Source organism: Sylvia atricapilla, chromosome 1 (assembly GCF_009819655.1).
Source record: "Sylvia atricapilla isolate bSylAtr1 chromosome 1, bSylAtr1.pri, whole genome shotgun sequence".
In the NCBI taxonomy this organism is placed as follows: domain Eukaryota; kingdom Metazoa; phylum Chordata; class Aves; order Passeriformes; family Sylviidae; genus Sylvia; species Sylvia atricapilla.
This window is the reverse complement of record NC_089140.1, coordinates 91,706,479-91,729,586: the sequence shown is the minus strand read 5'-3', so window position 1 is coordinate 91,729,586 and position 23,108 is coordinate 91,706,479. Positions and strand designations below refer to the sequence as shown.

Genomic DNA, 23,108 nt, shown 5'->3' with positions numbered 1-23,108 from the left:
TTGGAAAAAAATGAAAATTGAACATAAACATCAATATTCTAATAACATTAGGGTAGGAAATTGGAATAAGCCGTAAGCTTCTATCTTAACTAATGCCACCATGCTTTTTATTGCTGAATGTCGCACTCAAGGAACAAACATTTTCCTCGGCAGAAATTTCTTAGTGCTGGCATTTTGTACAGCAGTCTGAAACACAGAAACCTCTGAACTAAGAAACCTATTCCTTTTGCTTTTCAGTGTCAAAGCCATGATTCCTCCGGGGGAGTGCCTGTATGCTGGGAGGAAAAGGAGGAAACCCATTCAAAAACAGTTAAGTATCATATTCATCAGGAGACATCTTCCCTCAAACATATGGACTAGAAACGAGGTAGAAGAAGGGTTCCCTTCCTCCTATCCTCCACTGACACAGGAGAGACCTAATCTTCTTCTCTGTAATGAGAGTTGGTTGGGAGGCTGGCTCTTCATGGGTAAGATGTCTCCAGAAAGGATGCCGAGCCTGGGTCAAACCATCCTTACCCACCACTAGGTATCCCAGGAGGAGGCCAGTGGTGATTGTGGTGGATACCATGGTGCTGGCGTGGAGAGTGGAAAGTGGAGAGGAACAATGCCCTTTCGTAGGCAGAACACACTGGTGGATAAATGTCAGCTGGGCACTGGATTGGAGGGGTGGCTGCCACCTTCATGCTTCTGTGCTCCCTGCTGCCTGTTCAGGGAGCGTTTTGAGAAGCCATGTGTTGAGTGGCATCAGAGCACTGGCATTGCACTCCCCCCTTCCCCTTTCCTGGGCTTAGCCTTGCGTGGGGCATTGCTGAGCCCAACATGTGCGAGCTGGGAAAGTGGGTCAGTTCAGCCAACTGAAAGAGCAGACTGGTGACTCACTTTTTGCGTATAGAACACATAATTTTCAGACTTCTATTTACTACAGGATCACTCCCATTAGGAGAAAAATGGGAGAGGGTAATTGTGTATGTGAATGCAAAGCAGGAAAAGAAGAAATGCAATTGCAATTTGTTACTACAAAATGATTGAAATGGGAAGGGGAAAAAAAGGTTGCTATCACTCAAATGTAAATGATTTCCAGATGTCATAAACCAATCTGTGAAATAAAGCTTTTTAATGTAATCATCCCAAATTTTTTGTGTTACACTTGATTATATGATTAGGAAACACACATTTTTACTCTGTTAGAGCTATGAACTGGCACTGGTGGCCTTCACACACAATTTAAGGATGAGAAGGTAACTAAAATAGATTTCCCTATTTTCAGTTGTTCAGAACTTCTAAAAATAACCCACTTGGCTTAAAATTGTACATATTGGTCCAAAGTCAAAGGGGAGTTTCTCTGAATATTTTAATGACATCTGTTGATATTGTTTGGATTTTGGGCAGTATTTTCTCATTAACCACTTGTTCCCACTTGAAAAATTGTTTCTTTTAGTATAAAATTATTCATATTTCAATAGACAAAGATAATGGCATAAGCAAATGATCGTTCCTGCAAAAATCCTAAGTGTTGAATTCAAAATGTATGCAAGATTTCTGCACTACTGTTTCAGTGTGGATCTGGATATTTGATTTTATAACAATTGCAAGAGGGATGGAACATTTCCAGTACATTAAATTACCTCTATGCAGAACTCTTTATGGATCATTACTTTTGTGAAAAAGGAAGGAGACTTGCAGTTGCTTTGAGAAACATTAGCTTATGTTTGGAGTTTACCTGCTAGCTAGAACTCCTCTCAAAGATGAGTTCTAGATAAATGCAATGGCTAAGAAAACTACCTGCTAACAAATCACGGAAATGACCTCATTAGCCTTTTTTGGAGTTCTGGCTTTAATACTCTCAGAAACAAATTCTCATTTGCTTTACACAACCAAGTTTTCGTCTTGGGAACCAGTGCAGGTAATGCTGCCTTGAAAATAGCTTTTCCATGATGCTGCAGTGCAGGTGAGCATGAACTTATCAAGCTAGGACATGAACAATTTTGAGTAAGAAACAGGTTAAAACAGAGGAACTGTTCAGATTGTTAGAATACTGAACTCCCACACTGGAGCACTCCATTTTCTGTGGTTAGTTACTTACCGCTTGCTGAGGATGATTTCTCAGTTCCTAGCAACACTGATCTCTTCCTCAAACTTTATCTGTTTGTGGGCTTGGTCTTGGTAAGCCTTTCCTGTGCTTATTCCTTCACTTGGGGACTTTCCTCTAAAGAGGCTCTGAATGCCCTAGATTGACTGGCTGACACAGCTCCTTTCCCAGTCAGTGTTTTTCAGTCCTACTGGTCTTACTGACATTTCAGGACTCTGAGGTTACTCTTATGCTGCCTTAAAATAATTTATTTTGAATTTAGACGGGTAGACAAAAGTTATCAATTGAGTGGCATATTTAACCATTATTTTAATCCATGTCATACCATCTTTGTTACAGCTTTTTCTCCTGTTTGATAGCTCAGCACTTTCTCCTCCACAGACTTGTTGTACTTTCCCCACTATAATTCTGTCAATGAATCATGGTAGATACCGGCACCTGTTCTGGGAGAAGTTTTTGTTCAGTTGTAAAACCTGATTTTTCACAGGAAATAAAGTTGATTGGTGTCCTTTGGCCAGTCCTCTCTTTTTAATGTAAGTATTCTGTAGAATTTACCTTTCTCTTAACGAAAGTATAAGTGAGCTCAGGTGCCTCAGTGTGAGCAGGATATTTGGATTTCAATAGAGATTCATGGATTAGTGCTTTTGAAGGTCAAAATTTAAAGGACAGAGGTGCAGTTTTCCCCTCTGCAGAACAACTGGGACATTTATATCTCCCCATACTCAGTGCATTCCAAGTGCCAACTCTCTGACTCTACATAATCTTTTCATGATCAGACTGTCAACCAGGTGGTGATCCTGCAGCTGGTTTTTAAGCCAGGATATCACAGAATGATACTGTTCATTATGTTCATGAATGATTTTCAGGCAGAGGAATTTTATTCTGAGGTGGTTTTACAGAACAGCAATGAAAATGTATAAAAAAGCTCCATGGGAAAATACAGAAAGCCACAAGACTGTGGAAGAATGTGTGGAAAATTTTACTGGGAGGAGCTAATATATTTCAGTCTTGCTTTCTACACAGAACTAGCAGAGAGTATCTTCATTAGGTTCCCATTCTTCAGATAACGTATAAGGTTCAGGTCCCTCTTTTATACATGCAAGAAAATAATAAAAAAAAAATCTGTTTTCCTTTTGTGCCCAAAAACTTCCAGACAAGCCCCATTAAATGTGATCTACACTAAAGAATTTTGGCACTTATGGACACAGTTCAAACACCTGGAGCTCAGACAGATTGAAAATTTTCCATCAGATATGCTCTTCAGGCAGGCAGCTGGCATTTTGACTAAAGGAAACATTTTCTACCAAGTGTTTATTTCCTGTGGAAATCTAACATTTTACTGGTAATTCAAGCATCTGGAAATTAAAGAGACTTTGTCTTTAACCTCAACCTAAAATCACAGTGTTGAAATAAATAAAAGTGCTAAGGCAATGCTTCAGGACAGTTACCATTTGAGAACTTCGGCTACTTCTTCATCTCAAACCCAGGCATCTTGTAAAAACCTCTCCCTCTACAAAGCATTTCCTGTAATGTTTTACAGCTCTTTAAAGGCTACTACACCTGCCCTAGCTCTGAGTGTATCTGTAACTGCTCCAGACCGATTAATTCAGCCAGAACCGTGCCAATGCCAGGGTAAACAGAGACCTTGGGAGGTGCAGCTCTCTCCTGCTTCCTAGTTCCCAGTTTAAGGCCCTTTGTGGCATAGCCCTTCCTCTTACTTGGTACCACACTATCCTAGCTCTCATCTGCTCTGCTGGTGGTGTGTGTACTTGACCATTAGTTCTGCTTTCACCTTTCCTTGCTGTGAAGACACAGAACAGACATAGAAGGTGGAGAAGGAATGCCTTTCTGTCAAGCAGCTTTCTCTTATTCTGTCCTTTTGGTTCATAGAAGATGATGAACATCCACACACATATGGCTGCCACTGGAGCTCAGTTCTTCCAGGATTTCTATACAATGTCCAAGTGATTATATATACAATATATATACAGTATGTACAGTATATACAATACTCAGTGACTAAGGGTGCTGGTCAGTACTCTCATAATGATCATTTGTTGTTACTTTTCTCTCAGCCTATCTTTTGCCTCTCATGATCTCTCTTCCCTTTCCCTTCTTACTGAAAACTTGCTGTCAGGGTAAATGATTAGATCTTTCTTAACTCAGGTCTTCTCCTTGTTTAACACTTTGGCACATTTATAAAACTCATTCAGAAAGAAGTTTTCATTAACAGGGTAGGGCTCTGCAGAGGGTAAGGAACAGCAGACAGAGCTCTAGCTGCAGGAAATTCCTCTGCAAGCTCACCAAACTGGTTTACACTAGTGGCAGTCTGTGTGTCATGGGCACACTGAATCACTAATGCAGAAACGGCTCAATGCCTTGTGTACCACCGGAACAGAAAATGTTCTCTGTGCCAATTTCCACTGCACAGGGACTGCCAATGTGGGTCCTGCACAGGTACAAGTTCTTCTTACTGCTGAGCAATTTAGCAGGGTGAAGAAAGAAAAGTCAGATTCACTGCTTTAATTACACGTGCTCCTTTATTATAGTAGTGTTGTATGGAAGGCAGAGTAAATGAGGGTTCATCAAGTGACTCCTATGTCTCTGTTTACAGTTTGACAATTCTGAGTTTAACACAAACACAACAAGCACCATCTACTTTTAGCTCAAAATAAAGGCTAGAATTTTTGTTTGCCTCAAAGCAGCCCACTGAAGATTTTCCCTACCTGTGCCTTTCTGTTTACAGCTAGTTAACTGATCCTTTCCATGGAACTCACATTGTTTAAAATCACGTCCACTTGGCACCTTACTACCATTCACATCAACCCCCATTTGTTTAGATTCACTCCCTTACTGAATCATTTCCTTGAGTTTTCAGGAAGACTTTGTCCTGAACTTTCTCCCACAATCTTTTTACACCATTCCCTGCCATCGGCAGAAAACTATTCCTTGCACTTAGTACAAAGGCAGATCACCTAATTGCTTCAAACCATTTCTCTCTGGCATAGAGCAGTCGCAATTTTATGTGGTAAATAGGCTTGAACAACTTCTATTTCTATTTCATATAACTCTTGACAATTTTTACCTCTTGAACTCATCAGTTAAATTTTCCTTATTGGAATTAATTTCTTCTGTCCTACATTGCTTCCTTCCTTCAGCTGGTTTGTCAGATGTAAAGACTGATCAGCAAAAGCTTATGTTCTTTAGCTTCTGCTCAACTACAGGCTGCATATACACAAAATTGCTGCCCTCCACAGATCAGCCATCCTTTTGGTGCCATAGTATGTCTGAACCTCAAGGTTTACTGCAAAAATTAGTTAGCTCAGAAAAAAGTAAAAAACACTATAAACACTATTCCTTCTTTGTTGATTGCATTATTTGTTCTTGTATTTTCTCTCTCTAATAGAAGAAAGTTGTTCATTTGCTCCAATCAGCAAAATCTTCTCCATGTCTTTGGAAGCAACTCATTGTGTTATTGAAAAACCACACATTACTATTGGCAATTTTGAACAAAATAGCAGAAATTACTTATTTTCAGTGAAACCTACCTCAAATTTTTTTCTGTTGATTCTGTTCACTGATTCTGTTCTCTTGAAGTGAGATTCTCAAAAGTAGCAATGATTTTTTATACCTGATTTGCTTTAAGATGTTTTCAGCTAGCAGCAGTCACATATACAAAACTACTCTTCAAAAATTGATTTATTTTAACTTTTCTTTTCTTTTACTAATTATTAAGCACAATTTGTTTTAGAATGACAACTGCAATGACAAATTAATATTGCTGTAATTTAACACCTTAGCCACCTTGTGAAATGCTAATGTTCAAACTTAAAATTATGATTGAAAAATGAAGTAAATGTGTGTAGCATTTGAAATGCAAATGAAAACACTGTATTGAAGTGTGACAAATAATTAGTTTTTACTCTCATTGTCCACTGGAATGTCAGCTAGCTACTTAAGTTTATGATCCTTGGAGTCAGTGAGGTTAAACCAGAAACTGTTAGCACAACCATAGTTTTCTTACTTGCCATTTCCCATTCTTGAGTATCCATGTAGCTTATGGCTCCAGGCTCCCATAGCTCATACCTGGATAATGCACTTGACTACTGCTGGGTCCAGCAGTAGCTGGCTACTGAAAGGAACCACCTTCTCAACCTCCCGCTCTTCTTGCTTAATAGACAAGTCTGTGCTTCAGCACTGAGCACCCCCCACTGTCAGGCTGGAAATAAGGTGCCCATTTCTGTGTGCAAAGGCACCAGCTTTTCCTTTACTCCCTCTTGAGAACATCTTACATGTTCTCTGGGAATATCAGTGGACATTCTGAAATTGAGGTTCCTCACCTGTGATGTATTTCACCTTAAAGAATTTACACTACAGCTATTCTAGGTTCCCTAGTACTGTTCATTACATAAGAGGAACAGAAAATGGGGATGGACTTGCTTGGCCTAGAAAGCTGAGTAATTCTAATCTCTATGCTTTGTGAGGAATATCAATCTCCTTAAGCAACCAAATTCTTATCTTTGTTATTACTGATGTAGGAAGGTAAAAGTGAGAATGTACACAGCAGTTTTGAGCTTGGGGAAAGAATCTCTCCTCACCTTTTCTTCCATACTTTTTAAACTCATGCCTACAGACAGGTTCTTTTCTTAATTGTCTCCTGACCCACAGATTAGCTTTGAGTCCTTAAATGGAGGGAAATAAGACGCTTTGAATAAATACACTGGGCATTGAACTGGTTCATGCATTAGTCACAGTAACTTTCCCCTGCTGTTCTGCCCCTCATTTGTACAATAAAGATGAGAAACTGTTTTTTCCTGATATTGACTGGAACATGAAGATAGTACCCACTTCCCTAAGGTGAGAGGTCCTGAGTAAGATACCAGTTCTTCACTTTTTGCCTGATACAAAAAGAGAAGACAAAACCTCTGTCTTTGCACCAAGGCAAATGCAGAACAGTAAATCTCTTTTTGTCAGGACAGTGACATTAAAGATTTTCATAGAAGCTAAGGAAAGTATTCCTGTTATCAATTAATTGCATACAGCGTCTCAGTCTCTGGAAGTAAAACAGGTAATCGAAAATGTGTTCTCCACCACAGAAGGCCTGCAGTTGGGAATGAAAAATCAAACCCTTCGAAGAGGCACAGAGACCGCCTGAATGCAGAACTGGACCACCTGGCCAGCCTCCTCCCTTTTCCACCTGACATCGTATCCAAGCTGGACAAACTTTCCGTCCTGCGCCTTAGTGTCAGCTATCTCCGAGTCAAAAGTTTCTTTCAAGGTAAGTTTCCTTAACAGCTCAGCATCATGTTAAAAGTATTTCTTTAATTTATTGCTGCTTTGTACTAATCCTGAGTAAAAGTAACAAATGCTATTATATTGATAAAGGCAGGGGGAAAAAAATCTATTGTTAGACTAATTTTGTGCATGGGATGTTGCATTGGAAATTTCTTTCATTTTCTCTTATGTAGTTTGTGTGTTTTTCACCAAATCGTGGGATAACATCCATCTTCCATCATCAGGCTTTAGAAAATGGGAAAACACAACTGTAAAATCACTAAACTGGGAAAGAATCTTGGGGCAAATACCTGTTAATAGTTTGAATTCTCTATTTGAAGCTGCTATTATGTAAGTTCAAAATGGCTGTTTAATATGACGTGAAAGTCAATCAGCTACTGTATTGCCTATATTTGCTGTATGCCAGGAGGAAATGGGTTCACTTGAAAAGCCAAAATGATCACTGTCTTTCAGGAAAGAGAGATTCAAAGTTTAAAGTGCTGAATAAAGCTGTACTAGTCTACGCTTTGTTTGTATAGTTGTCTGGCACCCCACAAAGTGAAAGCCAAATGTGCGTTTTCAGATGCACATAAAAAAGTCTTCCAAATTTGATGATATTTTTATTTTGAGTTTCTTCTGTTGTTGAGGAGTTCACAAGAGCAAAATCCAGATTGGTGATTTAATCTTGGAAATCTTCTCTAGAGCTGTTTTCAAAAAAAGGGGAAAAAACCTCCTGTATATGAAGGAGTATCGTTGACCAAAACTTACAGGTGGACTGCAGAGATAAACAGAAGTATTTTAATGGACATTATTTTTCCTTTACTCTTTATTATTTCTTCCTGTAACCATTCCTTATGATGGGCAGTGTGTACATATATATATATATATATATATATATATGTATATATATATATATGTATATACTTTTTTTTTTTTTGCTTTAACCAAAGAATAACAGCCTTGGGTTGCCTTCTTGCTTTTAAAATGCTTTTTAGTATAGAAGAAATCCAGCTCGAAGAGACTTTGGCAGGCTGCAGGGCATCTTACGAGGCTGACATGAGATTACAAAGGGTGATATCACTGATGGCAGGAGCCTTCCATGTCAGCTGTGGCAGGTGGTTGCTCAGCCTCCAGCATCCTGTAGTTGACAGAGTGCCTCTCTTTCCCTTTGAAGACATACCTGAGTGCTGTGGCCTCTTCCTCCAAGCCTCATTTGCATTTCTCTTGCATTCACAAGCAATAATAGCTCTTCAGCTGCCTTTACTACTCTTCTGCCAGAGTTTCTAAGATCCATTGTGTCCTTTTTTTAAAGGGATGCGATGAAAGGAAAACAAATAAAGCCAGGCTCCATTATGGTGAAATGTTCCATGTTCCATGTTTTGAGAGATTTCATTTAATTTAATCCCCAAATTACCTAATTGAACACATAGTTTGTGTTCCCCTCATTCTTATTTTTAAATGTTTACATCATGAAACTAAGGTTGCAGAAAGCATTGTTTATAGTAAAGGAAGGAAACTACATCCCATTTTAAGACAAGTGAGCAGGCTGGAGCTTCAGAAGGGTGAAGTGGAGGAGAGGTGAGCTGTGGAACCTGAGCTGCATGAGGAATGGTTGCAAATGTTTGGGTAAGGGCAGAATCTGCCTCATCCCTCCATGAACATCACGATCTACTTATGTGTAATTATGGAGAAAAAAGGCAGAATCTGTTTGTTTGGGGTATTTTTAAGAAAAAACTTTGGTAGCAAGTCACCTAAAAAAGCAAACAAACATATTCATCCCAGCATTTCAATCTTTGTGATGAAAGAGGATAGAAGAGCAGAAATGGACTGTTTGTGGCTTTTTAAATCAAAGGATGGCACTAAATTGGGATCTTATAAACATTCTGAGGACAGAGAACAGACCGGTGGCATACAGAGATGTTAGAAAATTGGATAAAAAAAATGTATCTGGAAAAATGGCTTAGTAAATCTGTACTAATTCAGTCAGGGAAAATTAGTACAAAGAAACTGGTGTTCAATAGAAAAGACAAACCTAGAAAAGAGAACATAAAAACAATAATCAAAGAGGGACAGTGGTCAGCAAGTTGTTCCATGCCTGTAATACAATATGTTGACATAAACAAGAAAGCAAAGTGTGGATTTTGGTCTGTTTGCCCAGAGGCAGCATGTCACTACACAGGAAGATTATAATCCCTCTCTGCATGAGACCAGCATGACTCCATCTGGAATAGAGCTTTCTGTTGTGGGCATCTCCTGGTCACAAGGGCATTAGTACACATTAAAGGGTTTGGAATAAAACACAGCCAAGCAGTGACTAAAAAGTTGCACGGGCAAAAAAAAATCAACAAACAAACAAGCCCCCCAAAAATAAAGTTAGCTCAAATGTGTAAAATTTTATATTCCCTGGCTGTTTGGCTTCATAAGAGGAAAAGATAAGAAGGGAAGGAATTGCTCAGGATATTTTAGAGTAACACAATGGAGGAACCAAAGAATGATGATGCCCAAGATGAGATTTGGCTTGAATATCAAGCAAAACGTGTCTGTAATGAGTTTTATTCAGCTATCTGATATTCCTAATGTGGATGCAGTGGAGATTCAGTACATTCAGTTTTGTACTGTGCAACAGACAGTACCGTGCGTCTTTTGTTTAAAAAAAACTTCTCTGAGTTTTGAGGAAGTTAAGCTTAAATTTCAGGTTTTTAAAAGTTGTTTTAAGAATATTGTTGGCCATTTTAAAAAATAAATGAGTAGTCCTACTTGACGCGTAAGTTCATATGTGACATTGTGTATTCAACCTGTAAGAGGCCAGCAATTCCCATGCCATTCCCATGCCAATTACAGTGGCACACCTTCAACAGTGCCAGAGGTGTCTGGGCACACTCATTCACTTACCACTAGGTGTCCTTTCAGTAGCTGCTCTGCCATATCAGTGTGCAGCACAAACGTATTTCTGAAGATCAGTAACCAACTGGAGGGAGTAACCTCACCATATTGACTGCAAGCGTGAAAATGGTTTTGCAGAGAATTAGGTCTTAGTGCATAGAGAAGATCCATCAGTCATTTATCCCCATTTTAGTGACTGTTAGGGGTTAGCACCTTGAAGCATATGGCCAGTTCATCTTACTTGAGTTGTATAAGCAAAGGCCTGGTCCCTTTCCAAAATTTAGACCTGATAGATATTCCTAGGATTCAATTTAAGTCATTGTGGTGAATTTCCTCCCCCATTCTTACAAATGTTTTCTTTTTGCTTCTGAACAATTCTTCTGTCTACTTGTTTGAGATTCTTCATGTCTCTGTTACCAGTTGGCAGAGGCTCTATTAATAGCCCCGTTCTCCCCAGGCTATAGGCATTTAGTCATTTTGCATTTTCCTGATAAGCATTGCAAAACAGCTCGTGGCAATAACCTTCCAATCTCACCGGATCTCATGTATGAAGCGGCTGGGTCTGAACCAGGATTAGTTGATGACTGAGAGACGTCAACTGCTACAGGAAACTGTGACTGTCATTTGGCCCCGACTAAGATTTGCTTTGGGTGGGGCTCCTGTGAGCATGGAGTGGCACTTAGTCTGTGACCACTTGAGTTTGCTGAGCCTCTGTCTTGGACATGTTCCATCTCGGTTAATTGTAGTCTGTCTTCCTTTGCCACTCTTGACAGTACATCCTTTAGTACTTCTTATTTCTCAGTTTTTCCACTGGTGGGGAAAGAGTGGTCTTGCCCCGCTTCAAAACCAACCCCATTTTGTTGGTTGTTTAACTTGTTCCCTTCTAGTACAGGTAATGATTCAGTAAATAAATGCCAGAACTGTTAGCAGCTCAGGTCCTTTCTGAGAGAGAGCTAGCTTACGTTTCCCAATCCTTGTAAGAAAACCAGTTACTACAATTTAGATAGACCAACACAGTTACAACTAGGGCTATATAGCTCCTCATATTTTAGTTGTTAGTATAACTAACCTTGTATCAACAGGCAACTCAAACTTTTTCTTCAACGTCTCACTCATTAATATTAGACCTTTTAGCCATAAGCATTCCTGATAAAAGATACCTGATGTTGAATATAGTCTTAGACAGGAAATGTAGAGACCTCAATATGGATCAATATTTTTATTCTAAATCCTTTACTACATAATTTATATAAAGCATAATTTAATTCAATAGCTTGTTATTTTGCCCATCTGGACATTTTTTGCATACTCTCATATACATACGCAGAAACAGAGACGTGCATGCAAGCACAAAAGCAGTGTCTTCCTGACAAAAACCTCCCTCACGTATTATTTTGGATCTCTGTGTTTATTGCAGACTTCAGTGCCTTCTCTGTATTTACTTATTTCTAGACTTCATTTGATTTTGAAAGCTAAAAATCTGATAGATTTATGGATGACTAAATATGGACTGTAGAAAGAACAGATGAACTTCCATGTATAAGTAAAAATTTTAGGAAACAAGCCTGTAGTGAACCTTCCTGAGGAAAGAATTAGCTATGCCTTAACCTGAGGGTCATTGTTTAATATTTTTTGCAAATCTGCAACATGGCTGATTTAACATGTTCCTTTGCAATCCCTAAAATCCAAGCCCATAGTCTCCTGCTTCATTTTAAGCTCCCCTTCTGCAGAAAAAAAAAAAAAATCTCCATTTATCGTGGCACTTCAGCTTTTACAGCCATGAAAGTGATCCTAGCAGACAGAAGCAAAAAGAGGCAATAAACACTAAACATTTTTGTTTTCATTGCCTGTAGCTCCCCCTCTGCTGAGCAGCAGAAAACCATTTTCCCAGCCCTGTACTGTTAAAGAGCTTCCTGCATGATTTTTACAACCTTTCTTTCCTTGCTACATCTGATACTATGCATTGGCTTTTCTGTTTCTCTTCTTATACATTTGTCCTTTATTTTATTAATTTTTAATAGAGATTTTCTGTGAGATTCCAGTCACTGAAGAACTCAAGATTTTGTTAAGGCAGTCTTTTCTCACATTTCCCATTCTTCACTGCCACTGAGACAATTTATACTTATCTCCTATATATTGATTTGTTGAAAAAACATCCCGCTTCTTCTTTCCTTGGGTATGTGTTCTCTAAGATTTTTCCAGGTATACTGAAGTCTCCCTCCTGTTGGTCCTCTGTCTTTCTTGCAATGCTGTGGCTTAGATGGCTGCTCCTGCAAGAACCACTGATCCCAGGATTTTCTGGTCACTTTCACCAAGCTGCCCTATCTCCTTCTAACCCCTTTCTCCCTTTCAAATAAACTTCTTATATACATATACATATATATATACACACATATACATATATATATACACACATACACACATATATGTATATATACACACACACACACACATATGTATATGTATGTATGTATAAATTTTTAAGTGGTGTTGTGGTGTTTTTTTTTTTTTTTTTTTTTTTTTTTTTTTTTTTTTTTTTCTGATAGGGTAGCACACACTGTGTGGTTTCTCTCTTTTCTCTGATTTTGAATTTATTTTAGTGGGTCATTTCCTTTTACTCACCTATGTGTTTGGTGTGAACCAGTTCCCATCAATTTTTACCTTTAATGGAAATTGAATTTATCTCATTTATGAAGAAAGCAATAAAGCATTCCTCTCAGCTGGCCTGATTTTCAGTATCCTCAATTACTTGCAGTGATGTTCCAGTTTTGTTCTCCTCCTACAGTGTGCAATGGCTGTTACTCTCCTAGGTTAGAAACATACAACTGTGATTGAGATTCCTCAGGTTCATGCATTGGACCCTTTAGACTATTATTTACTGTAATATTTGAATATTTAGTGCAGCAGACCTGTTTCTGGTGTGACATAAATGACACTCCAGTGACACAGAAAGTTAAGGTCTTAAGGCCTGAGATGGGTAAGGCAGAACAGAGTGATCTTGCTTTTAGTGCATAATCTGCAGTGTACTGCTAATCAACAGTGCTGTAGGAGTGCAGCTTACCTGAACCAAAGCTCCTGGTCTGAGGATCCAAGGTTCCTCTGCAGTTCATGTACTGTGGTTCTCAGGCGTCCCTTTCTACTCTACAATCTCTTCCTAATAATTCTGTTTTCCCAGAGTTTTCTTTTCAAACTCTCAGTAAATTTTTTTTCCTGGATTGACAAATTCTGCTTCTTGGTATAAATATGTTTTTTAGATTTTACTTTAAATAAGCATGGAAAACTTTTCCACAAGATCTAACTGATTCTGAAACTAAGTTCATATGGTTGAGCTTACTATTACAGTTATGGCCTATACTGGATCCATATTAAAAAATTCATCTTTCATTTGTTAGCCAGTTTCAGTAGCTTGAAGCTTTCCCTCAAGTTTTAAACTATAGTCTTAGTGAATCATAGATTCACAGACAGGTTGAAGATGGAAGGAACTTCTGGAGGTCACCCGATCCAAGCCTCCTGCTTGAGCAGGGTGACCGAGAACCAGTTTCCAGGACCATGTCCAGATGGCTTTTGAATATCTTTAGGGTGGGGAATCCACAGTGTCCTTGGGCAACCTCAGCCAATGCTTGGTCACCCTTAGAGTGAAAATGTGTTTCCTGATGTTCAGAGAGAGCCTCCTGTGTTTCACTTTGTATTCACTTACTCTGATCCTGTCCCTGGACACTTCTGAAAACAACGGTGCTGTTCTTTCCACCCTTCCTTTAGGTATTTATACACTCTGATGAGATCCACCCTGAGCTTTCCCTTCTCCAGGCTGAACAGTTCCAGCTCTCTCACTCTCTCAGCCTTTCCTTACAGGAGAATTACTCTTCTCTCTTCATCACTTCTGTGTCCTTTTATTGGACTCTCTCCAGGTCCTTTATAATGGATATGTTTAGAACAGATATAGGAAAAATAAAATAATAAAAAAACTTGAAATACCAAAAAATAAGAAATACTTATAAGAACAGGATAAAATGGCTCAATCAACAAGAAGAAGAAAGAGGAGGAAATTATACTTCCTTGATTCCATCTCTTCATTCCCACAAATCTTTTCTTGGTATGACTTATATATTGATTTCTATTATGTAAATAATTAGAGGCTTTCAGATTATTCCCAAACTTTTTTTATGAATCCTGTACTTTGAGACACAAATCAAGGATTCAGGTTGTGTTCCTCTGGTCAGTTAGGGTTGAAGCTTATACCTGGAGTCAAGTATTTGAGTTTTTTAACAATTAGAAGTTGGATTTTTAAAGACATATTCTATTGAATTAGAGCATTCCCAGTCCTGTCCTCTGAGACTGAATGTCTGAATGGTTTCTTTCTTGAAGAGAATTAAGGATTTTTCTTTTTGAACACATACAAAGTATCTTTAGCATACGTATTGCTATAGTCCACAGTTGTAGCTTAATTGTAAGCATTTAGGTTGTTTGGATTTCTTAGGACAGCATATTCAATGGCTTGTACTGAGAAGAAACATTCATGGTCAGAGTGGGTAACAGGTAAGGCTATTCCTGTGGTTGTATTGAATTGGCATATTCAAACTCCACCAATATTTGCAGTGTTTTGGCCAAAAATAGACTGTTCGTGAAGGAAAGATTTTCCACTCTCTACTGCTCTCTTTTTTACCATCTTTTTAGCAATACAGTAACTGAAAAAAGGAAAAAACCTGTTCTGCTGCATAAGTGGTATATAAGGAAATTGTTGAAGGAAGACCTACTGTGTGCAAATCATTGTCTAATCAAGTACTAAAATACTACATCAGTGAAATTTTAATAGAAGTGTCAAGACTTTAGCATGCATTCATTCATCACTGAAATCTGGAAGGACTCCTTTCTAGAGAAGCCACTACAAATTGAATCTCCTCCACATCACCCATTTTCAACCATTATTTTTGATTATTTTGACTAGATTTTTTATTATATTTAATTGCCAGGAAGATCGTTTTATTGGGACATATTGCTTATACTAATGGGTCACTATTTTCTCTTCCCCTTGTTTCCTGGGAACACAATTCGTTCCATGTGACAAATAACTGAGGCTGTTCCATACTACAGTCCTCTTGCATAAGCTGGAGGTCTCTCTGCCCCTGGAAAGCCTTTGCTGACTCTAGGAGGAGAACTGTGTCTTCTCTTGGTGTCGTGTTGTAAGAGGGTGTACCTCCTTGTCCTGGCTAGTTTCTCTTTAGCTTCCTGCAAACAAGACGGGTTTTGTAGGATGAGTGTTGATTTACAAGCAGGATTTGCTCCAGAATGAACCTATATTCAGGAAGAACAAGGCAATTTCAAATTGCTTGAATTCCCATAAACTTTGAAAATCAAGGGAACCTGTCTGTGCAACACTATGTTCAGTGTCATGTTCTGAGACTGGATCTAAATTCAATACTTATTTTTTTTTAGTAGAGGCAAATGAAGGATCTTAGCTTCAGTTGTAAATAAGTTTCAGATAAATAAGTAATGTAAATAAGTTTCTGGCTCCTTGGGTGCTTGTGTCATGTGCTGTGAGTTGTTTATTTTACCAGAGCTATTACAAACTCAGAGCTGTTAGACTGATTTAGGCACCTGCATGAGAAAGGTGGGACTAAACAGATTTTATGCTGTCTTTGGGAAACGCACCATAATTAGGATTCTTCTATCAGAATTTCCTCTAGTAATTCTGGATCTGTATCTCATACAACTTTTCTATTGCTGGATGCCATCCAAATGAACATCCCTGTAGGCTTCAATGTTTCTCTTGATATTATCAAGACTGATTAGAAAACCAGGGAGCTGGAAATGACAAGTGACATGAGGGGAATCTTTGTTAGATTTCTCCTGAGGACATTTGCCACTGGGAGTGTTCCACTGCTTCTACCAACAGTGTAAGTACACTCAGGGCCAGACACATGGTCAGCCATGCACATGATGCCTGATTTTATAGGTGTTCCCACAAACCACAGCTTCTACATTGGTCCAGTGCTAGGGGAAGTCCCCAAAATACTTTGAGCCATTGAGTGTGGGTCTTCACCTTCCTCCAGCTTGCTCAGTCGTTCTTAACCATTTTGATTTGGTAGGCTTTTGTGCTCAGTGCTTTTGCTTAACTCATACTGTGCGTCTCATGCAACATAGATGTAAATGAATGTGGCAAGGATGTGTAAATAAATGTGGTAAATACAAGTGGCAAGGAAAAACCTGGGTCCATCTAATCCAGGAGACTGATATACACACTGTCTTTTGTATTCAGTGATGTTCATCTTGCTTGTGCACTGTGCTTGCTTAATCCCTGCCCTGCAGCTAAGGCCCTTCTTGGCCCAGCCTGGTACGAGCTGTTGAAATACTCTTACAGTCTGCCATGGCTCAAATTCCATTATCCTGTGCTATAAGTAATGGACTTTCATTGATCTAATTCTCTTGAGTTAAATTGTGTTTAGATCTTGGAGACTGACGAAAAACTTGGAGTTTAGTTCCACTGTAACCCATGTTTTCCCTGGATATGGAAACAAGACTTGTTTTCGTCACAAGAAAAACGGCATTTTTACTTCAGAACTTGCTAGCAATTTCAGCGACTGAAGAAAATACTAGCAATGGTTTTGTCCTTATCACTGATGCACGGATGGGAGGTCAGAGAGCATTCCCCCAGGCATGAACTTTGGCTTGGTTTACACTTGTTCTCAGCTTCATGAGTGATTACCATCTCTGAGAGGAAGTGTGTATCTTTACTGTCAAGAAAATGATTTACTTTGTTTCTTATTTTAAACACAGATATGTTTTAAAGGAAAGACAATACCTCTTATCCAAAAGAACAAGGAATTTATTTTGGCATATTGAATTGCATAGGACTTTGAAGACAAAGAAGACAAATAGTTTTAGACTAGTGAATAGTGTGGGAGATTGTCCTCCTAGCTTCCCTTCTTGCTGCCCTACTGCTGACTTTAGGGCTACAGCACATAGCAAAGCTCTGCAGAGAACTCCGATACATTGTGGATCACAAAAGCACAGAATCATTTAGTTTGGAAAAGACCTCCAAGGCCATCAGATCCAGCCTTTGACTGCTCCCCTTGCAGCAGCACTTTGACTGATAACCACCTTGCCAGCTAGACCATGGCACTAAGTTCAAGAAACAAAGTCCAGCTGTTTCTTGAACACCTCCAGGGTCTGTGACTCCACCACCTCCCAGGGCAGTCCATTCCAATACTTAATGATCCTTTAGTGAAGAAGTTCTTCTTAATGTCCAACCTGAACCACTCTAAGTGCAGCTCTAAGACTGTGTCCTCTCATCCTGTCACTGATTGCCTGAGAGAAGAGACTGGCCCCTACCTGCTACAGTCTCCTTTCAGGTAGTTGTAAAGAGTGATAAGGTGCCCTCTGAGCCATATAAAATACGAGCAGGAGGCTGGTTTCTGCAAAGCTTGCTTCATTTTGTTGTGTGAGAGTCCTATAGTTTGGCTCAATGGATCACTCTGAAGGACTTGTCTTCATTTAATTGTATTTGGTTTAATGTCTTTTTCATTTGATTGGAAAGAAAATGCCATGTGACTAACACAGATACTTCTCTACCTAATGTAACAGTAGCATATTAGTCCGTGCTCTGAAAGTTCCCCACCATGAAACAAAATGCAAGTTTTTTAGATAAGGCACAGCAGGTTTCCCTTTGTAAGTCCACTTTTAATTTCATTACACTTTTTGGTGCAATACTGTAGATAACATAACTGACAAATTTTCTAAAATTTTTACTCTATGTGAAATAGAAGCAGAATGCATATCAGCAAACTTAGATGCTCAGTAAGAGAAGCTACAAGCAGACTTTTAAACTTCTTTTAAAGAAGCTCATTATTACTTTTGTGAAAGTTTGGTGCTATACAACACTGCTACTGAATTCACCTCAATGCATTCTCTTTATATCTGCATGGAATATATCAAGTTGAAGGTACATAGGAAGTAAATATTTGTTACAGTGAGTAAATGCCCACTATTCCCATTTACCTCTGAACCTGGAATATGAATTGGCTGTTTACATATTGGAAACAGCTGAAAGAAGAGGACCGAAAACAAGCAAAGATCAGATCTAAATCAAAATACAATGTATTTTAAGGTGGGTTTGTTTTTTTTCTAGTCCACTGATAACTTCTTAACCACTTTACTAATTGTATACCAGCAAAACACGTCATTTTATATTAATGTTATATATTCCCCTGACTATTTCAATATTTGTGCAGAAAATGCTACCTTCTATATGTTGGTATCATGTTACATATCAGTGTCAGTGAAAACTTGTCACAAACCTTCTATATTTCGTTCCAAATAATTTATTAAACCAGTGTTGTGCCATCAAATGGCCCCTACAAACCTTGTATGGGAAAACAGCACAATAAATAATGCTTTATGAAAATATTTCTTGAGAGGATAAATAATTCAACCTTAATAATGTATCTTGAGCTGGTGAATGTAAGGATTTAGGTGGAGAATATTCTAATGTGTTATTATAAGGAACACTACAGTACATGGAGAAAAATTATATTGTATTTCTTCTTTCCATGCTTTTTATACACTGCATCTACACTGTGGCATATAGGAAAAGGCTGTACATCCCATAGCAAGTAATATTTGTAAGAGGAAATTAGCAATGTTTGAAATTACTTTAATAATTCTTGAAGGTGTAGTGATGCCAAGTGCAGAATGCTCTCAAGTTATAGTGGGTTCAAGAGGTTTCGACTGTATTCAGCACTTCTTCAGGACCACCAGAACCGTATTAAACCCTAACAATGTAGTTCTATATGTTACCCTAAGGGAAGAGCTCTTTCGTCTGAGCCAAACGTACTCAGTAACACATCAGAGAGTCTGAGGGTATTGCATGTTGCAACACACATTCTTCATTTTTATTGACGCTAGCAAACACTTTAGAAATATTTAATAAGTCTGGCAGTAAGTGCCATACCATTTCAGGACAGTGATGCACCCTACATTCCTACATTTGTTGCTGCCAACTTATGGTTAGGAAAGCAGAGACAATGTCAGTTTGAAGGTTACTTTGGCATCATATCTTAAAAGTATCATGGTAGTAGCTGATAGTGTCTTTAAACCCAGTAGGGTGGCTTGAAATTGTCACCACTGTCAGCATAGGCTGGGAGGAGAGGTCAGTTTCTGGGAAGAAGATGTGCCGCTTTGCAGCATCACTAAGTGCAGGGGCACTGAGTTCCAAGAGGTCATTTGGAAAAGAGGAATTTATTTATCTTGTCTTTATCTAGTCAAGTCAAGCCACAACCTCCACACGGTCAGCTTGCTTACTTTAGATATTGCAGCCTCACCAGATATTCTGTCTTCTGACCCTCTGAAGAGAATGTTCAACTGGTAGAGTTTCTCCAGCCAGAGAAAAGCTGCAAACAACAGTGTTGCGACTCTTCATCGCTCTCTTGCCAAATGCCAATACAACAGCATGTGAAAAACATGTTGGGGAAGACTTTCAAGCTGTATATTCCTGTGCCCTGAACTGTCTCCAGTATTGGAGTCTGGGAAATGTAACAAAAAGTTTCCAAGAAAAGAGGACATCGAGAAACTTAATCTCCTTTCCGCTGAGGCAGCCTGCCAGGAAAGACCTACCGTAGGCAAAATTTGGGGGAAAATCCTCTTCTCAGAAAACAACAAGTTTGTTTGGGGAGGAAACATAAAGACAACTGGTCATATCCTTAATTCCTTATTATGTTTTGTTTAACCTTGGCATTAGTGGAGTAATACAAGCCAGGCTTTCAAAATCTGCCCCTGTGTTTCAAAAAACATATTGCCTGAAGTTAAATGTATTTTTCAGACTCATACAGTATTTTTCAGACTCATAACAAAAATGCCATTGGAAAGGTTGAAGCCTGGGAGGTGTGAGGTCGCACCATCACCATGCCAATAATTTGGCTGGAGAATGTTTTGTGGTAGTTAAACGGGGGATCAACTAGCCATATTATAGCCAGACTAGCAGTGGTGGAGGCTGCTGGAGGGAATGAACACCCAAAAATTTAACTTAGATCTATATGGAAATAACGAAATACATATGAATAATTTGGGGGATTTTATCAGTGTACTTTCATGTCAAGTTTTAATTAAATCTGCTGGTTTTCTTTTTTCTGTTTATTTTTGTGGTTTAACTTGGTGACTTTGCTTCCCTTCCACCTCTTTTTATCTAGCAGCCTGTTTAGTGACAACCCACCTAACTTCTTTGTAAAATTTTCTTTTTTGCATCTTCCTCTTCTGTAGATTTTCTTGTTTTCTCCATATAGGCTTTTCCTCCTTGTCTTTTCTCATCTTTGCTACAACATTTTCTCTTTTTTTCCATATTCCTTGCTCCACTCTTAAAAACTTTTGTTTACATCTGCTGCCTGCCATTGCAGAGCTGAATCTCCACCTCTCCTCTCCGGCAACAGACTGACTTTGGTGGGAAAGCAATGATCTCCTTTTTCTTTTCCAATGAGGCATTGTTCTCATCTCCTATTGGATGAAAGCAGGACCAGGCAAACCTCTTTTCCATTCTCCTCCATGAGGGCCTTTTGCCCTAAGAGATCTGGGTGTGGTGAGCTCAGATAGACTGCTGATGCTTTCATTGCATGGGCCACAGGGAGGGGATGTACCTTTCATTCCCTCCCCTACAAAGAGCCCTACCACAGCGTCAAGATGATGAGAATCACTGAAGCAGAGGGATGAGCCTTAGGGCGGGAGGGGGGAATAAATAATGGCTTGTTGTCAACCCTCCCTTCTGCATTAGGCTGCCAGATGATTGCTTGTTCCTTGCTCCCACCCACACGCTTCATGCCACCACCAGCATTTTTGGTCCTTTGTGGCTGAGGTTGCGGGCTAGTCAGCTGATGAGTCAGCCCCTGTAACCAGTGCTTTTCCAGCTCCCCATGGCAGGGATAGCTTAGGCAGAAGAGTTTCAGCCAGCACTATCTGCATGGAAGATGGGGGCTGCTTGGGCATGTTAGTTGATTTACTAGAATCTCACCATTCTGCAAATAAAGAGCAGGTTTCCAGGGGTGTGCAATTCATCTCCTCTTGTTCTCTTTGCATATGCTCTGATGCAGGAAGTTTTGAAGCTTCACCCTGTATACCATCTGTTAGTACGGGAGTGTGGAGTGAATGGGAAATTCAAACTTTGAATAGGTCAGGAAATCCAAAGTCTTGTTCTCACAGCAATTAACTGCATGTTGGTCTCAGATGGTTCTGTGGCTCATCGGGTTAATGTACAAAACGAATCTTGCGCCACAGCTGAGTTCCTGCGCCACAGCTGAGCTTGGCACTGGGACCCAGTGGGACAAGAGAGGATCAGAGCTTCAAAATACCTTTGTGCCTCCTCAATGCTGGGCAGGCCTGGGCCTCTTTAGTGCTTCCCAGGGGTCAGAACACCCTCCGGGACTGGCGCATGCAGCCTCTCGCAGCTCATGGCAACTGGGGAACATCTGGCCAATGGAAAATACATCAGGCAGAAGAATGTTCCAGCTGCCCTGTTCCCAGCCTGCCCCATCCTGCCTTGAATCCATCAACTCCCAGCTCTGCTGCCGTGGCTGGAACACAGCCCTTAGGTACTCCAGCTCCTTCTCTCATTCTCCACATCAGGGAAAGGCTATGCTGTGCTGAGACAGGCTGTATGAACCACCACAAGTAGAAGCCTCAGTCACAGCTAGTGATGAAACAACTAAAAAATTAGATTTAAACTAATTTCTACAGCTGCACTATTTGCTGTCTTTCTCAGTCTTCCTAGTACGAGCATATTTCCAGGCATTCTTCAGTGGTTCTGACCAAGATAGACCTTAATTTACCTTGCAGTAGCAAAACGCTCTTTCCCTCCTCTTCCAGACAAAATCTGGCTATTTTCAAGTATTTACAGTATGTTGGGGCAGAAGGAAGAGGGTGAGGGTAGAAGCGATTTTGTGAGTAATGCCTGCTGTAATTTTTATAACCGAGTTATTCAGAAAGCCTTAGGTTTGAGTCTAATGACTGTAATTTGTCACAGTACATAAACCTATTTCTAATGAAAGAATACCTCTTAGTAGCTATTTAAAGTCAATTTTTTCATTAAAAATGATTTACGGTACACTAATCTGAAATGGTTTGATTTTGGATTATTAGTTGGGGTATCAGTGAACTCTATTAAATTTCTCTGGATAATTTTCAGATTAAATAAACTCCACAAAAGGATGAAAAAAATTACAAATTGGCAGTTTTGCAGGTAATCCAAATTACTGGATGCATGTTCTCTTATATATATATGGGTGATGTACTGATTTTTCAACTATCAAGTGCAAGATATTAAGAGCTGTGGAGGGAGTGAGGAAAGCTTGCAGTTATATTTGGAAATTGGCATATGAGAAGTCATTGTTTATCCTGATTTCACTATACTGAATTACTGACTAATTCTCCCTCCAGAACTGCAAACCCAGTGGGACTTAGACACACATATGAGCTGCCTGCTTGCATCTCCTCAGAGAATTAAGCAATTGACCACAGTCTTTGAGTAGGAGAGGGCATATTCTTGATAAAAGATTAGAGATATTTTGCTTTCATATAATAGGGGTTATAAAAAGGACCCTCAGAAAGGCCAGACTTCTTAGGCACCAGCTCTGTGGCCAGACTGGCATGCAGAACAGTATTCCAGCAGTTGTTTACCCTCAAATGCCCATACATAAACTCATTCCTGCAGTTAGCAATGATTTCTTTGCCAACTGCCTCCGGAAGAAGAGTGTAATTCGTTTGTATAGGTAAGGTAGCCCAACAGCATTTTTACACATCTTTCCATAGCTAGAAAGGAAAAATTGCCATGTTAATTACTTACATTAGTATCCAGTGTTATTTTTCCCTAAATAAACTTCTTGTG

At 39.3% G+C, this 23,108-nt stretch overlaps 1 protein-coding gene across 1 annotated transcript in view; it reads left to right on the top strand.

Moving 5' to 3' along the window:
* The first annotated feature begins 247 nt into the window (after positions 1-247).
* The window catches only part of AHRR (aryl hydrocarbon receptor repressor), a 63,141-nt gene continuing 40,280 nt past the window's right edge, over positions 248-23,108 (top strand). The window contains exons 1-2 of the mRNA XM_066327751.1: positions 248-309; positions 7,186-7,367. Of these exons, the coding sequence (XP_066183848.1) occupies positions 248-309; positions 7,186-7,367 (244 nt within the window). The remainder of the gene's footprint in view (positions 310-7,185; positions 7,368-23,108) is intronic.